Genomic DNA, 17,825 nt, shown 5'->3' with positions numbered 1-17,825 from the left:
TCAATTAAGTGAGTAATTGGATTGATGGTGTTTACATCAATGCTCCATTTGGTGTGCTTAGCTCAAACTTTTATTACATTGATATCTGGCTGCATTAAGAGCCTGATGTGAAAGAGATTGTTAGCAAATAGGCACTTATAGAGAAGGAAGGGTAGAGGATTGTGGTGTTGTGTGTGGTGCAGAAGGAAGTGATGATCTTCAAACCAGAGTAAACCAGAGTAAACCTCATTACTTTTTTTTCTTTCTTTCTTTCTTTCTTTCTTTCTTTCTTTCTTTCTTTCTGTCTCTCTCTCTCGGTTTCTGTCTTCTCCCCCTCTCCCTCACCTTCTGGCCTCTTCTGCTGTGGAGGAGTCCTGCTCTCCCCAGTCCCCCGCCAGGCCCAGTCAGGTGCAGTGACCCCGGGCTGAGGGACTCGGCCAGGCAAGGAGATCTGAGTCACGCTCGCTCGCTCTCCTCCGCCCGTCCTGGAGTGTTCAAAGTGGGCCCACCCCGGCCACTTAGCCCTCAGGAGCACTAAAGCACACTAACGTGGAGAGTTCAGCCCCCACATGTACTCAGGGAATGAAGTGACACTGACCAGCACAAGCAATCAGAAGTTGAGTACTGTCTGAAAAACATACGCAGTGATCTTTCTGTTTCTGGCTAGTTGCCATATCACAGGGGGGTGGGGGGACTGTACTCACTGCATTCTCTGGGGTCGCGGTTGTTGCGGACGAGGACCTTCTGTGTGTTGGTGCGGAAAAGGCTGGTCCAGTTGACCGTGTTGTAGTAGCAAAGCTGGCTGTTGTTGGTCACGTAGACATTGCCGGCACTGATCTCGCGTAGCGACTGGAGCCGGAGGGAGGAGATCCACTGCTGCTTCAGCACCAGCAGAGAGATGCCACTGCAACACAGAGAAGAGATGGAGAGAGAGAGAGAGAGAGAGACAGAGAGATGGAGGACAAGTGAGCTACAGTTGCAAGGAAAACCATATAATACAGATGGAGAGGTGAAAGAGACTGAGGATCATTCAAATGGATGAGGGGAGCATAGATGAAAGGAGAGAGAGCGAGGGAGGGAGGGAGCGAGGGAGGGAGGGAGGGAGCGAGGGAGCGAGGGAGGGAGAGGCAGGTAAAAGGTAGTGGAATGAAGAGAAAAATTATAGAGTGGAAATTTGAGATGGAGAGGATGACAGAGTGCAAACAATGGAATGCCTGAACAAAGGAGGAGGATTATCTGCCTGTGCGATGGTAGCTATTGCTATTGCTGTTGCTGTTGCTATTGCTGTTGCATCTTTAAGAAGCATAATTCCAATGAGCTTCCTCTCAGACATGTTGAGATGCTGTGATGGCTTAATACTGAGCGGTGATGGTTGGGGTATTCATCAGAGGAGGCCTGAAGGGTAACTCATCAGATTCGGGCTCTCGTGAAGGTTGGACTGTTTTATTCCACTATTTCTAACTCTCTCTTTCTCTTTTCCTCTCTGTCTCTCTCATCCCTGTTCTTTGGTCCCTGGAACTGGACAGCACCAGAGGCATCAGCCACACCGTCTATCCTAAATACTGTACTGTACGTGTGCAAACGGCAGTAGGGAGACCATGCAGTAGGTAGACCATGCAAAAAAAAAATAAAATAAAAAAATCTGATGCCTCCACCCACGCTCCACCGCCCCAACCCCACCCCCAGTGCCCAGTGTGCAGGCAGACTATAATTGCAGTTTCATGATTCAATGTGGTGCAGGAGACCTGGCTCCGTGTGTAAACAGCAGTAGGTCGCCTATACCAATTCAACCCACTCACAGTAAAGTGGACATGCTGACTGGGGGAGACCAGTGTACTGTTCCTGCTTAAACAGACAGTGACCCTGAAGTGAAAGGGTTCTCCTCGGAAATGAACTTTCTTTTTTTTTCAGTATTTATTTATTTATTTGTTTTGAGTTTATTTTGTTATTCTCAGTCTGGTTCTGGTAGCTCACCTAATTATGTTGATACAGTAAAAAGAACAAACAGTATTTAGGAGATAAAAAGATGTTAATTGTTAATTACTTTATTTTTCTAAAATGGGATTTTTTTTATGCCAAAAAATAAGCACAAAGCCCGGCAGGTTCAGTGTGATTGATAAAATGATAAAATGGCTATTATAGTTATTAAAGTAATGTTCTCTTCCATAAGTGAAATGAAGTAGAAAAGTCAATTAGTACAAGCAAAAGCCTAAACATCTCTCTCTTCTGCAATAAACCAATAACCAGATCAATGTAGCTAATTAAAGTGGAAATAGGCAGCCTCTCTGGAAAGAGAACAAAGCCATCACTGTCAGCATTTCCAACTGTGGGAACTGAGAATAGAGATAGTCAAGAGCTGTACCAACTTTCAAGCACTATGGGCAGTGTCTGGCATATGAAACATACAGTAAGCTCTCAATCTCAACTGGTGTTTTTGCACTATAGTGCTATACTAGTCAGCCCTCTGTCTTCAGAAAACATAATGTTGCCAAGTGATACTTTTTTATATATATATATTTTTGGGCTTTTTGTGCCTTTAATTTTGATAGGACAGTAGAGAATGGCAGGAAGTGAGTGGGAGAGAGAGTCGGGGTGGGATCCGGAAAGGGACCACGGGGCAGGAATCGAACCTGGGTCGCCGGCGTACGGTGCAGGTGCCCCAGCCAGTTGCGCCACGGCTGGGGCCCAAGTGATACTTTTTTATAGTCACCCACACATGACCCAACGTTTACCCCTTTTGTCCTTGATTTTATGTTTGTTTAATGTCTGCCATTCCTGTACACTGGCTGATGTCATGACAACTGCATGTGATTTCAACTGTAATTTCCAAGTTCAGTGAACACCAGCTACAAGGTCATAATCTACAGTAAGTGTTGTTCTGCACAGAGTTCCTTGGTCTGAGGTGAGACAGTGTGCTAGGTCATGGATGCCTGAGAAACATTACCTGTAAAGGGATCTGCCACCAATGGTTGCCAAGTTGGAGAACACACTGAGATCGGTCATGTTCTCTGGCCAAGACTGGATGTTCAGGAACCCTGTGGGCAGAACCGGATCATTAGCAAATCAGCTTCCTCAAACAGAACAAGCTGGATATTCCTTCCTAGACTTTTCTAAACTTTTTAGTTTGATGTCAGTATATGGTCCTAGATATACACCTGAAAGCACACCTCCCAATCACAAAAAAATAAGGCTGAGAACATGAATAGTTTTATGAGTGTGCCTTCTGAGAGACAGATATAGACTGCTTTTATTATCGCTGAGCTGAATTCTATTTAGCATATTCTGCATCCAATGCTGTTTATTTAATTCAGAGTGATAAATGAATATCTGAATACATGGCCAGGCCTCGTTGAGGGACTTTAATGATAAATTTCTAAATTAAATATTTACAGAAGGTTGGGAGCAACCCTGTGTGTGCGAGTTTGCAAGGGACAAATTGAGCAGAGTAATAGAGAGAAATAGTGTGAAGTGGAAAGGTAGACTGAGAGGAGAGAAGGAGAGAGGGAGGGAGGGAGAGAGAGAGACAGAGAGAAAGAAAGACTGTGAGAAAAGGAGAACGAGAGAGACAAAATGGGGTGGAAGTGGGACAAGGAGAACATAAATTACTCAAATTACTTTAACATTGAAAACCCCAGACGGTGCATATTTTCAAGGATAAATTCAGTTGTACAACTGATATTTGATTGCCTTTAAACAAATTCATTACTTTGGGGAGGACATGGTAGGACATGAAGTGGGCTTGTGCTAATGGAAAGAGAGAGGCTAATATGATTGTGAATCTCCTCAGCATCCACAATGACTTCTCATGCCATGCTAGTCTGCCAATCTAAACAGTGAACAGGTCAAAGTATGTGTGCTGTGCACTACTTAATTAAAGGAATGCACCTGATTGAACAGCCACACAACCCAGTACAAACATTAAAACAGAGAGTTTTGACAGTGTAATCTAAGAGTAGATTTGATCTAAGAGTTTTTTTGATACAAATAAACAATACAAAATATAATGTTAAGAACAAACCAAATTAATATTGAATAGCTGTGATATTACAGTCCCTTTACACAAAGCCCATTACCATGTCTTTACACTATGATATAACTATATATCATAAATATAATTGGTCAGTGCTCTGGTAACAGCAGGGAATTTAACTAACTATGGCGGTAGTCTCTGGAGTTCAAATAAGAAAACAAAAGGCTGTGTTTCTTCCCTCTGTCTGCCCCATGCTGTATCGTTTGGAAGACAGAGACGGATTTGTTTGCTTCCTGTCTCACTGAAGTGCCGTTAATATGGCACCCACTGACGATAATTGCCTTAATGACAACACTGCAGCAATGGGACATTTCCTTGCATGGATGGGAGCTACATGTTGGAAGATGGCAAGCTGACATTGTTGCTCTCTGTTCAGTCACAGAGAAACAATTATCTCCATCTAGCTAACTATACTATTAGCTAACTAGTCCCTGCTGAACACTTGTTTGCTGCGGACATACAACTGCCTAAATAGCATAGTGGGCTTGAGCACACTTACAATATTGGAATTAAAGGGCATTACTCTGAGCCATTATATGATTCTATTGTGTCATTCTAACATTTTTTAGTCTATAGATAGATTCAGTTGGGTGTAAACATTCAAAATCACAAAATCATACGGTTAGACACTGACATGAATAAACAAACACACACACACACACACACACACACACACACACACACACACACACACACACACACACAGAAACCAAAAGCAGACAAGAGCATATTTGGGCACGGCAGAGAGACCAGAGCAGAGCCCCAGTGGGGTTGAAGGGAGGTCTACATGAAATGGGAGCCCCGTCTAGAAGAGAGCGTCTCTGGGTTCACTGAGTGCCATTACATGTGCATCCAAGTGAAAGACAAATCACTGAGTGAGGCACTTCACTTGGGCTCTGGGGCAAAAGGTTGAGTGCTAAAACGATACCAATTGTACTCAAAACCATGTGTCCAAGGCTCCCGTTACAGCGGCTCACTGTCAACATGTACAGAAATACTGCCTGCGGGCAAATTAAATAGCATTTGCGCTGTCATGAGCAAGTGTGTGTGTGTGTGTGTGTGTGTGTGTGTGTGTGTGTGTGTGTGTGTGTGTGTGTGTGTGTGTGTGTGTGTGTGCGTGTGTGTGCGTGTGTGTGTGTGTGTGTGTGTGTGTGTGTTTGTGTGTGTGTGTGTGTGTGTGTGTGTGTGTGTGTGTGTGTGCCCCATCAGCCCTCCCTCCGGTCTCCCTTTGTCCCTCAGAGCTGGGTCACAGAGTGCTGGTGACACCTCGACAGGGGGGTGTCAACTTCCTGTCAAGAGACAGAGCCTCTACGGTCCGTCACGTGACACGGCATGACATGACGTACATGTAATGTGACGGGTGGTATGCATGATTGGCTGTGAACCCTCCACCCCACCACCACAATCATATCACACACACACACACACTCACACACACCTCTGCTCTAGACCTGATCTGGATCCTCTCTGCCTCTTTGGAGTTAAAAGCATGGCTGAAGGTGGGAGCACAAAGGCTGACTCCCAGCAGGATGCACTATGCTATGGGCGGAGGGACCCTGATCATATATTCATTAAAGGCAGGCCTGTCAGTCTTGTCTGTGTGGTCCCTGGTGGTATGTAGAGAACACATAGGCTTTCCCTATTTCTTTATTGCCTTGCCAAGTTCCATATTCTCTTGAGTTTTCATGGTTGAGAAGATTCCAACACGACTACACAGAGATCAGTCTGAGTATTCTGAATCTTATACACTGTGAATCCCTGTTGTACAGGAATACAGGTTTTATTTACTATGTGTGCATGAGATATACACTGACATGATGCAATTTTGATGCAATTATGAATGGAGGTGTGTTAAAAAGTAGTTTGTCGAGGGTCTTAGGGTTTGGCACAAATGGCAGAAGTCAGGCAGAAATGGCGTGAATGATGATATTTATTTTTCCATCACCAAAAGTATGAGTCCTCCAGTGCAAAATCATAGGGAAAAAATAATGCAAGAAAAAGAAAATAGAAACAAAAATACTTGATAAATGAAACAAGAAGGCTATGGCTATATTCAGCCAGAAATAATAGCACTAGATTTCACAACACTAGGCTTTTAGTCTTAGTAAGGTTTTACACAATACCTTGAGCTATAAGCAACTGCAAGCAGTTCTGTTCCTTGAGAGACCCCCTCCCAAATGACTCAACCAACTTTATGCATTGGCAAAACCCACACCTAATTGGTAACTACCATTAGTCTATACACAGGCAGGGGTGATTACTCATAATATCATAAATTCACATCAAACACAGCCCCAGGAAATCACTGGCCATAGCGACGGTAAGAAGTTGTACTTTTGCAACCTCCAATACACAATACTCCAAAACAACGTACTGTACAACACTCACATATCTTCTCAGTACATTTGTACAGGCTTTGCAGTTTCTAAATCAATGCTTATTTTACCGTAACAAAACTGAGTTTTGCTGTGAATGAATGAAATAGAAGTGAATGCGTGGGAAAATGTTTGGTGTGATTCAACGTCATGTATGCATCCATCGGCTAAACACACACAAACTCAACCTAACGCAACATAGTCCATGGCAATGAATATGAATAGTTTGAACACAAGTTCGTTGTTTAAAAGTACCACGAGTTTAAGTTTGGTGCGGCCATTATATGGTCGCGTGAGGACGTGCAGATAGCCGTGGCGTCACAAGGTGATACAAATGATTTACAAGCGATGCTGATGGTGGAAGGTGATACCCAAAACAAATTCGCATTTTTAAATTTGACACTGCTTGTCAAACTAAATCTCTATTTTAGTTCAGTGTAGCGAACTAAAGCCACACGGCAAGCCATCCCACTACTAACACAGTCACCCCACTACTGACACAGTTACCCTACTACTGACACAGTCACCCCACTATACTGACGCAGTTACCCCACTATACTGATGCGGTCACCCCACTACTGACACAGTCACCCCACTACTGAGGCAGTCACCCCACTATACTGACGCAGTTACCCCACTACTGACACAGTCACCCCACTACTGACGCAGTCACCCTACTATACTGACACAGTCACCCCACTACTGACACAGTCACCCCACTACTGACGCAGTCACCCTACTATACTAACACAGTCACCCCACTACTGACACAGTTACCCCACTATTGACACAGTCACCCCACTACTGACACAGTCACCCTACTACTGACAGTAGGGATCGACCGATATGTTTTTTAGGGCCGATACCGATATCAATTATTACCAAAACAGGAGGCCGATAACCGATATATAAAACCGATATGTCAGTTGTCAAAAAGGGGGGTAGATGGTAAAGGCGATATGCTGCAAAAATTTAATTCAAAAGCATTTAATTATGCAAACTTTTCTTTCTTTTTTTGATACACAATTGTCTATCAACTTGCATCACTTGCAAGTGTAAATCCTGTGTATCATGTTAATCCAAGAGCTGAGTGATAGCAATTATTTTCATAGAGTAGGCCTACACAATGGGCTATGTGCTTGTTAAGGGACCTAGGATGCTTTATCGTGTGTGTGAGTGCACGAGAGAGGTTGAGGAAGAGGTGCATGCGTGATGGCAAGTGTTACGGTTGAATAGTTTAACAAAACAGTTTTCAAATAGTTCTTAGGGTATTTAAGCATGCAATTTGTGTCCATGTGTAGGCTAGCTACACTTTTGAGAGCCTAAAAGGCACGTTAATAGCCAGCTCAGGACGCGATTTAGTTCAGGTCGGATTAAATTACGGCTGGCCCTGGGTGCATGTAGTCTTTTCTGACAGTCCGTTTCAAAAAGGAGGACTTTTTGACGTTCGCTATTGCATAATTTAGGACTTGTCTGTACTATGTCCGCCGAGGTGTCCCGTTATTCACAATTAACGAACGAGGCGGAGGCAGAGAACTCCCGACACGCAGCACCCAAGTTTGTAGGCTAACAAATAAACAGCATCAGTAACGTGCATCAATCGGGATTTCGCTAAATGAAGGAAGTGGGTGCTTAGATAGATAGATAGATAGATAGATAGATACTTTATTGATCCCCGAGGGGAAATTCAGGGGGGTCTCAGTAGCATACAGACATCACACACAACATGCACTTACAGCAGAAATGGTAAATATAAGTATAAGTATAAACATATAACCAAACTCCACTGTACAATAGAGACAGTAGGAGATAAGAAAAACTAACAAAACTAAATACTACATATACTATATAAATAAATGTAAAAAATCCAGTGTGCTTGAGGGTGATCAAGCATGAGACGCTTGTAGTGACAGGGCCTGTAGTTCTGTGTGCATGGTGAGGTGCTCAAGAGAGTGAGTGTCATTGTGAAGGTGCAAAAAGTAGTCCAACGGTAGTCCTTTAGTTATGTGTGCATGGTAAAGTGCTCAAGAGAGTGAGTGTCATGGTGAAGGTGCAAAAAGTAGTCCAACATTAGTCCAACAGTGCAACAGTGCAATAATAAGGTCTAGAGACCCGCATAAATAATAATTACTTATTGATCCGGATCAAAGAGACAATAGCTTACAAAGTGGTGTTTTTGTAACTTCAGTGTAGATGATTGTGATTCATTGCAACTTCAGCAATGTAGGCTACCTTCCTTACCTTCGGAAAATAGCTCCTTACAGCTGAAGCCCAGTCTACAGTCTGCCTCAGTGAGAATCCTAAACTTTGTCTGTGTTCAGCCTTCGATCCTGATTGGCTGCATTCGTGCTAACTAACAAATCAGACGGTGTAGTGGGCGGGACAATGCTCTTGACCACAGAGTAGCAAATGCAGGGGGTGAGATACGCTTTACAGTAGCGCGTTTCATTCTTTATCCATTTCAATATCGGCTTATCGGTGGAAAAAATGACCGATACCGATTATTATAAAAATGCTAAATATCGGCCCTAATAATCGGCCAGGCCCATAATTGGTCGACCCCTAACTGACAGTCACCCATCTATACTGACACAGTCAGCCCACTATACTGACACAGTCAGCCCACTATACTGACACAGTCACCCCACTACTGACACAGTCACCCCACTTACTGTATCACTCCATCACATTCAGCATTTCTGAATCCCAAACACTTAAATTAAGAGGCCCATCATGGTATCCAGTCTCCATTTGAACACATGCAGTTTGGCATTTACAGATTTACTTTGTTAAACGCACATGCCCATGGAAATGTGAGACAATAGAGAATTCACACACAACTGAGAGAGTATATATTCCACACCTGGAATGCTTTTCACAAACAACTGAGAGAGTATACAGTATATTCCACACCTGGAATGCTTTTCACAAACAACTGAGAGAGTATACATTCCACACACCTGGAATGCTTTTCACACACAACTGTGAGAGTATATATTGCACACCTGGAATGCTTTTTCTAAAACCTTTCCCATCTTACCTGTGATCTCCCTGACAGTTCGGAATACGCTGAGCTTCTCTGGATCCAGAGGCTTGATGTTATGATAAGAGTCCCTGTAGAGAGGGAAAGAGAGGGTTTATGACAGCAATATGAAGATACACAGACACACTGGGCTAAGCGAAGCTACTGGGAGGTTTTTTAATGGCATATTGAGATAGAGAGAAAGAGAGAGCATTACTGGTGTTAAGATTTTATTTGGCGTCTCACCTGAGGAACCACATCTTTTAATCACACAGTCACTGCATTGCTTCAAAGTGTAATTTGAATGAATTTCGCTCTATATTAGATTGGAAGTGAGAACGAAATGAGCGTGAATGTGTGGAATGCGTGGGAAATTTGAATGAATTTCGCCCTATATTAGATTGGAAGTCTTCCCTTTCAAATAAAAAAAAAAAAACTCATATGCTCAGGGTTGTGCACAATCTTGACTTGTCCACTCTGTCTGCAGCTAACTGAACAGTACAGTATGAAAGTCCCCTGACTTTCTGACCTGCATCAGTATGTGTGTGATGCTTCTATATGTCTTTCTATATTGGATAACTATGACTGATAGCTGTGTGTACTGGTATATATGTGTGTGTTTGTTTTGTGTGTGTGTGTGTGTGTGTGTGTGTGTGTGTGTGTGTGTGTGTGTGTGTGTGTGTGCATTTGAGGCATCTGCCTGCACATAAATCAGCTTTAGTAGGGAACAGAGGCCCCGGGACCTTGGGACTTGGGGGGCAGGAGGGTGAGCCCGGGGGCCTTAAGGCCAGCCAGACCAGTGGCCCGGTGGTGCCGGGGTCAAGCAACGGTGGCCTGAGGTGAAATGAGTTCCTCACACTCTGCACACCAACATGGACACAGAGAGACAGACAGAGACGGAGAGCGAGAGCGAGCGAGGGATCAGAGAGGGATCGGAGAGAGGGGGATAAGGAGCGAGCATCACAGTCCAAATTAGCCAGCTTCCCCCTCTGGGGAGACCTCTGAGGCTGCGCTGGTGGGACAGGGACCCCAGGCTAGAGGCTCCGTGGGGTAAAGTGCCGCTTCAGCAATGTGCACGGAGGCTCTTTCAAGTGCAGATGCTTTATTTCATGTATTTATGAGGAGATAGCCCATGTGTCTTTGAGTTGCTGTGAGATATTCTGCTCTAGGGAATGGTGTCAGAGATTCACTCTCATTTCTACAGGCACTGCATTTCTTTCATATACAAAAAAACAACAGAATTGTAAAATATACTTTATGATGAATACCATTGTTTACAGTAAAGCTAGCAGCAAACTTTAAGAACTGTATGTAAACATTGTTATTCTTTGTGGTACAATATCTTACAAACAGTTTGCCCATGATTAATGTAGGTGTGAATGACCTCTGTGACAGCATTATTTGGGCGACCTGTGCAGTGGTGCTTTGACTTACCCCTTGATACCAGTGATGAGGAACACCAGGTTGCCGTTAATCTTAGTGCAATTGATAAAGCGGTCAATGTTGCTAGAGTCCACAGTCTGAGCAGTCTGCAGGCTGGCTGTGCCAATGCCATCACATGCTGAAACAAGCAAACACACACACACACACACACACACACAAACATTGTGGATGACCCCTGTGCACTGAGCTAGAGAAGTATAGACAACTCCAAGTCTCTGAGGCATCTCTGGGAGAGGTCCCTCTACAACACTGAAGAACAAATACAAGAGGGAACCAGCATACTGAGTATGTATTTCTATATCATGAAAGGGAAAGTGGATAAAAGGAAGAGAGAGAGCTAGAGAGAGAGAGATAGATAGAGAGAGAGCGAGAGAGAGAGAGAGAGAGATACCTTTGGGGCAGATGCTGGTACAAGGAATACACTTTTTGACCCGATTCTCCTCCACTTCTGTCTTACTGCTTGGACAGGCTCGGACACATGAGCTGTGGTCCACCACGAAGTTATCTGGAAAAGAACACATTGATGTGCATAGTTTGTTCTGACATGAAAACATAAATGTGCAGTTCAACCATTCTAGTATTCACGACACATCTATTCCACCTCGAGTTCCACATAGAATGTACAATCCAACTTCAATAATAACAGAGCAACATCCTTGAGAATGCACTGTATGCCCACGAATGCCTGCCACTCCCAGGATTTGTAAAACAGGTTTGTACTACAGGTTTGTCTGTGTGTTCATCTCACCAAGGCAAGATACACCTCATTCATCTAAACAACACTCCAGCAGTGCTTCTGATTAACGCCTGAGAACCTGTGAAGGCGATTTCTCCGCTGTCCTTGGAAATTGTTCTGAGGCAATGCAGGAAACTGAAACCGGAGACGTGAGACACAAGAATTCTGTTTATTAGGAATCAGTGCGATACCCCAGCTTTGAATGGTAAATAAAATGTAAAGACTGTAATAGATTGTGTGGGAATGGAGGATTGATGTCAGGTTGAGGTTTAGTTGTTTCTCTGGCTGCCTGGTGTTCAAGCGAGAGGGAAGTGGAACTCACTACAGCTGCCATTCTAAATGACTAGTCCTGACAGAGCAGAAAACATATACTCACACACACACACACACACACACACACACACACACACACACACACACACACACACACACACACACACACACACTAGTCTTTCTCTCTCTCTCCTTCTTCCTCCCTGTCTCTCTCTGTCTATCTCTCCATCTTTCATCCTCCACCTCAAAGTGTCACAGACCCCAGTGGAAGGCCTCAGCAGAGATCTCTGTGCACACCCCCCACTTCAAAGCCAAACGAAGGCCTCCATTCACAAAAAAACTCTACTAATTACACCTCCCCCCTCCCCTCCCTCTCTCTATCTATCCTCTCCCCCTCCCTCTCTTCTTCTCTCTCTCTCTATTTCTCTCTCTCCTCTCTCTCCTCTCCCCCCCTCTCTCTCCTCTCTCTCCTCTCTCTTCTCTGCCCCATCAGTCCTCATGCCCTGCGGCTGAATTGGCATGTTGAGCAGGAGAAATCCACACAGCGCCTTGAAATCAGTACAAAACACCCACTCATCTCAACTATTTAAGACAGAGAAAGAGAGAGTGAAATGGAGAGAGAAAGAGAGAGAGAGAGAGAGAGAGAGAGAGAGAGAGAGAGAATGGGAGAGAAAATGGAAGTAAGAGAAAGACAGGGAAATACAGGGAAAGTCAGGGAGACAGAGAGAAAGAGAGAGAAAGAGAGAGAAAAAGAGAAAGAGAGAGAGAGAGAGAGAAAGAGAGAGAGAACGGAAGTAGGAGAAAGGCGGGGAGAGTGTACTACTCAGTATCAGCGGAGAATAACGTAAGATTTAAAAGATAAAGGGATTCAGATAACTCAAGGAAGCTTGCTTTGCATTGCGGTGGTACAGCCCAGGCAGGGGCTGTGTAAATACTGCATGGGAGTCTGATGAGCGGGCGGCGCACGGAGAGTTCAGGAGGTGAGGTCCTGGCTGCTTAGGAAAGAGACTGAGAAAGATCCACTTACAGTTCCAAATGAGAGGTCAAGGACAATGTCCACACACACGTCTGAGGGAGTACATTTACACATGGCCCCGCTAGCAGAGTTAAACTTAGCTACCAATGAATATCAGCACATGTTTGTATATAAGTAGTAAATGTTTTGCTTCACTAAAAGCATTACTTTACTTGCAGAACCTGTCAAGGCTGTGGTTTTGTGGTTTAACAAATATTAACTACTTGTAATTTGGGTATATTGGGAGTGAACACTCAAATTGTAGTTGCATTATGTATGTGTCTCTGTCTGTGTGTGTGTGTGTTTGTGTGTGTGTGTGTGTGTGTGTGTGTGTGTGTGTGTGTGTGTGTGTGTGTGGGTGGGTGCAGAGAGGTGCTCTTACGTGGGCACTTTTTGACGCAGAAGGCTCCATACGTGTACTTGGCGGCTGGGTTCTGCTCCAGCTGGAAGGAGTTTGGGTTATAGACCAGAGGCTGAGGGCACTGGGTCACACATGCTCCGCTGTCATTGAAATTAGTACAGGCCTGCAAGGACAACACACAACACCTCAGGTGCCAGCAGAACACAAGCTCCATCTCCCATAGAGCACTATGATGGGTCAGAGTGGGCACTGTTTGGATGTCACGACTTTTGAGATGTACAAGTATATGCAGCACATGTTTGATGCGTTGTGCCCATTGAATCCTGAAGTCTAAATTCAATTTAGAGCCATTAATCCAAAACGTTGTCAAAATAGGAGCAGTGTATTCTAATTAAAATGACTGACAGGCATGGCTTTAATGAGTGCAACCTACAATGCAAGAAGCACAAAAAGTCATGATGAATTGTCATCACAGTCCACAATTTTAGCAAATATAATGTTTTCAAAGACTGACTGCACTGATGAGAACCGTATCAAGCAGGAGACTGCATACGCCTTGATTCATTTTAAGATGGTATTATGGGAGAAAATTAGATTTTAATGGTATCGCCAGAACAGCGAGAATATTCCATAGACAAAGAATATTTGTCAAAACCCTCAGACAGCCAGAGCATTTTCAAAGGAAAGACATCACAGTCAAATAAAAGGTCAAATGGGAGATAAGGGAAATGAGAGTGGTTCAGTCATTCAGAGCACCTTAACAATAATATTTCTCAGTAGAAAGTTGTTATGGCAACAGGTGACATGGTGGACAGATCTGGGTTAGAAAGACAGACAGAAAGAGGGAGAGTGAGAGAGAGAGAGAGAGATGTGGGGTGTGCCCAAGGGGGACCTACAAAGCAGTCGGTGTCCTTTGGTCCTGAGCAGCCTCCAGCACACTCCCGATGGCAGCAGTTACTCACATAGGGGCCGAAGCAGCGGCCATCGCACTGCTCAGCACAGAGCGTCTTGGTCACTGTATGAGAGAGAGGGAGAAGAAACAGACAGATCAATCCTGTCCTCCCAAAGAGAGAGAGAGAGAGAGAGAGAGAGAGAGAGAGAGACAAAGCCAGGGTACACAAAACCATATTCATCTGCAGACATCTTGTGAAAAGCTCCAAAAGAAACGGTGAGTTGAGCTCCAGTCGCTGGGGCGGTTGCAAGCACGCCTCTGTCTGCACATTGTGCACGGGCTTTGGTCCGCTGCCCCCTCTGTAGCTCCAGCCCACTGCCAGAACCAAGCTGAGATCTCTATCACCTGATGGCGAGTCTCTCTCTCTCTCTCTCCCCCCCCCCCTCTCTCTCTCTCACCACTGGGTATCTTCTCAACAAACTCCCACCATATGGCTGGTGGTACGTGACTGTCTTGTTGCTGTCAGGCTTGGCTAGAGTGAATACATGGCGTCTTACAAGTACTGGAAGGACAGTTTCTGCCGAAGGAAGGTAACTCTAGGATGGAGGTAGTCCGGGGGAGGGAAGGTAACTCTAGGATGGAGGTAGTCCGGGGGAGGGAAGGTAACTCTAGGATGGAGGTAGTCCGGGGGAGGCCTGATAGGGACCTGTTGCTTGGCTTTATAAATCTCCATACCTTCCCAGGTAAAAGAAGCAGGGAGGACATTTGTGTGTAGATGTCTAACACAAGCACTGTATATAGTATATTCTATGGTAGCTCAAGCAAGACACTTTATTTGAAATCATGTTTCATATACTGTACTTAGACTTTTTACATTTTTTTCCTTTCTTTCATTCGTTCCTCGATCTCTTTTCTCATTATCTCTCAGCAGTTCCTGCTCCTGTGCTGGGAGGGAGTGGAGGGGATGGGGCTGGGCGATGGTGCTGGGCGATGGTGCTGGGCGATGGATCCAGCATTGGGCATTCAGGCAAAGCGCAGTTCTGTCAGGGTGACAGATTCGGCGCCGATGCCTAGTGCCGCTCGCTTGCCTCGCCTTGGTTTCGCTAACGCAACATCAGCGCATTCCATTACAGCACATGGAAACAAAATGGCCTATTTACAAAAAAAGTCACTTTATTTCAAACAAATGACCTCATCAGGAGAGAAACCACGGGTTGATCTATTTGCTATTAAACATCCACTCAAAAAATAGCAGCATGCTGTAGAAATCAAAAGTAATCAATCTGATAAAGTATACTGAACACCTTAAATTTGAACCAGGGGCCGACAGGGACATCAATTACCAGAGTGGGAGTTACATTAACATTTCTGTGGGTGTTTTTATGGTACATGGGGCCGCGTGCTCCATCTTCCACAGTCGTGGGGAGGTGGGGCAACTCTTCTTCCTGTCTCTACCCACTGAGGCCCCCTCGCTCAGGCAATCTATTTGATTTCTGTGCGCCTCCACCACACACTATTGAGCTATGAAGACCTGCCAGTTTTCACTGCAGGGCTCTTTCTGAAAAAATAGACTGAGGTGCACTTTGCTTTCTTGGTTGTTTTGAAGGAGAAGAGCAAAAAGAAGGACATTTTAGGTAGTAGACTCAGGGCTGACCACGGTCTTCCCTTAGGGAGAGACAAGGAGGCGTCAAGGCTGAAACGGTGGCAAACAGACGGGGCTTATCTAACTGAAGTGACACGTGCTGTCTTTGGGACCGGGCCCGAGTGACTAATTTCAGACTATCTAAATGAGATCGGGCAACACGGCAAGCAGGCGGACACCGGGGACAAGCGCAACAAAGAAAGATGGAGTGCGGGACAAAACTAAAACTGTGGGTCAAAACTTAGGTGAAGGGGAATAATTATGTTCGTTGATGAAGTAAAGTTGCAGTGACAGACAGAGAGAGATGAGGCGAAAGAGAGAGAGAGAGTGTCAAAGGAGTTGGTAGGAGAGGTAGAGATGGAGAGAGGGATGGGCGTCAGGAAGAGTGATTGGAGAAGTGTGTAAGTATTTTTAAGAGTGCTCGTCCCAGCCATATGGGTGGAGGGACAGATGAAATGACAGAAACATCTGCTGAGCACTGAGGGGAGCCTGCAGCTTGATTAATGACGAGTTTGATTAATTAGGGATGGTGTGCTCCCCATCCCAAACACGTTTAGCTCGCAAAACTAAACCAGTGCCTCCGATATGTGTAGTGGAAGAAAAAAAAAAAAACCTTCTCATGATTTTTATAAGAGCGCATAAAATGAACTTCATCAGCTAATAATGTGGTGCGCCCTTCCCTCTCCAGAGGATGTCAAAGGGCCTAACAGCCTAGTGAAACAGCACGCACACACACACACACACACACACACACACACACACACACGCACACACACACACACACACACACACACACTCACAGTGAGTCTGCTGATCAGCCTCACTTAAAAGCCTGCTGGTTGTGGTTTTTATGCCACACTTATGGCAGTTACAGCTCAACTAAAAGCTGTGCTTGCTAGACTCTCAATGGACACAGGGAGGGAGTCTGTTTGAAGTGCAGGTAAATGGTGTGCTGTTAACCGGATTGAAGTAATGCTCCAGAACTCGGAGAACAGAGCACAAGAGGGAAACAGGCTCGTACTTAATTGTAGATGAGAGGTCCTGCTGCTTGACAAGGAGGGAAGAGATGGCATCCGAGACAAAAGCAGTAGAAATATAGATTACAAATGCGCACACATACACACACACACACACACACACACACACACACACACACACACACACACACACACACACACACACACACACATGAATACCTCCATTAAGAGGGGTTGTATGAGAGAGTAAATCTCCACCAAAACTCAGGCTTGAGTGCCAAACTGGCCCTAACCACCTCTATTTTCGGAAATGTTTCAACAAAGCACCCCACACGTTTTTGCATGGCATGATGTGGTTCATGGCATAATGTGGTTCATGGCATAATGTGGTTTATGGCATGATGTGGTTCATGGGATGATGTGGTTTATGACATGATGTGGTTCATGGTTGTAATGGCACTTACGGGTCTGGCACTGGTCCTCTTTTGGTCCCCAGCAACGGCCGTAACAGGAAGAATGACACCTAGGGCCTGAAACAGACAACAGCACAATCGTACATGGCATAGTGTTCTATATCAGACTTCTAACACATACAGGACACAACACACGCGGATGGCATTCTGAGTCTGAGCTTAGTGGGATGTCTTGGTATTTTCACACACTGGTGATCCTGTAGAGAACTGAGAGGAATCTGAGAGACAGACAGCCTCCGGGTTGCAAAAAAGAGGAGTCCTGAGCGTCTCTCCGACTGGTTGGCTTTCATTTCATGCTTTTTCTCTTTTCTCTTCCAGCCCAAAGCTAATAGACTGGTGGGTAATTGCAGAGTGAACACAAATGACTGGTTGAGTGTTGTCCTCTGTCCCTGCTCCACTTCACTTAAGAGTAATTACTCAGCTGGCCGACTCTCCTGGTGCGGGCCTCTCCATCCTTTTCTCCATTCCATTTTTGGCTGCCCACTCCCTCTTCATGTGCCCTCCCTCCCCCCTTCTCCACGTCCTGCTCTTGGCCACCTGGACGCATGTTGGAGCAGGCCTGACCACCACACTCACAAGCACGTGGTTGGGCACAAAAGATGTCCAG

General features: G+C 44.9%; 1 protein-coding gene across 3 annotated transcripts in view; it reads right to left on the bottom strand.

Moving 5' to 3' along the window:
• Window positions 1–17,825, bottom strand: part of LOC121698071 (receptor tyrosine-protein kinase erbB-4-like) — a 226,116-nt gene that overhangs the window by 56,414 nt on the left and 151,877 nt on the right. For all 3 annotated transcript variants that reach the window (XM_042079809.1, XM_042079818.1, XM_042079827.1), the window contains exons 5-12: window positions 17,210–17,275; window positions 14,131–14,249; window positions 13,256–13,397; window positions 11,241–11,354; window positions 10,841–10,967; window positions 9,425–9,498; window positions 2,924–3,014; window positions 684–883 (exon numbers count right to left, since the gene is read on the bottom strand). In XM_042079809.1, coding sequence (XP_041935743.1) covers window positions 684–883; window positions 2,924–3,014; window positions 9,425–9,498; window positions 10,841–10,967; window positions 11,241–11,354; window positions 13,256–13,397; window positions 14,131–14,249; window positions 17,210–17,275 — 933 coding nt within the window. The remainder of the gene's footprint in view (window positions 1–683; window positions 884–2,923; window positions 3,015–9,424; window positions 9,499–10,840; window positions 10,968–11,240; window positions 11,355–13,255; window positions 13,398–14,130; window positions 14,250–17,209; window positions 17,276–17,825) is intronic.

This window comes from Alosa sapidissima, chromosome 2 (genome assembly GCF_018492685.1).
Source record: "Alosa sapidissima isolate fAloSap1 chromosome 2, fAloSap1.pri, whole genome shotgun sequence".
Taxonomy (NCBI): domain Eukaryota; kingdom Metazoa; phylum Chordata; class Actinopteri; order Clupeiformes; family Clupeidae; genus Alosa; species Alosa sapidissima.
Note: the sequence above shows the minus strand (reverse complement) of the source record. Positions and strands in the feature narration are given on the sequence as shown.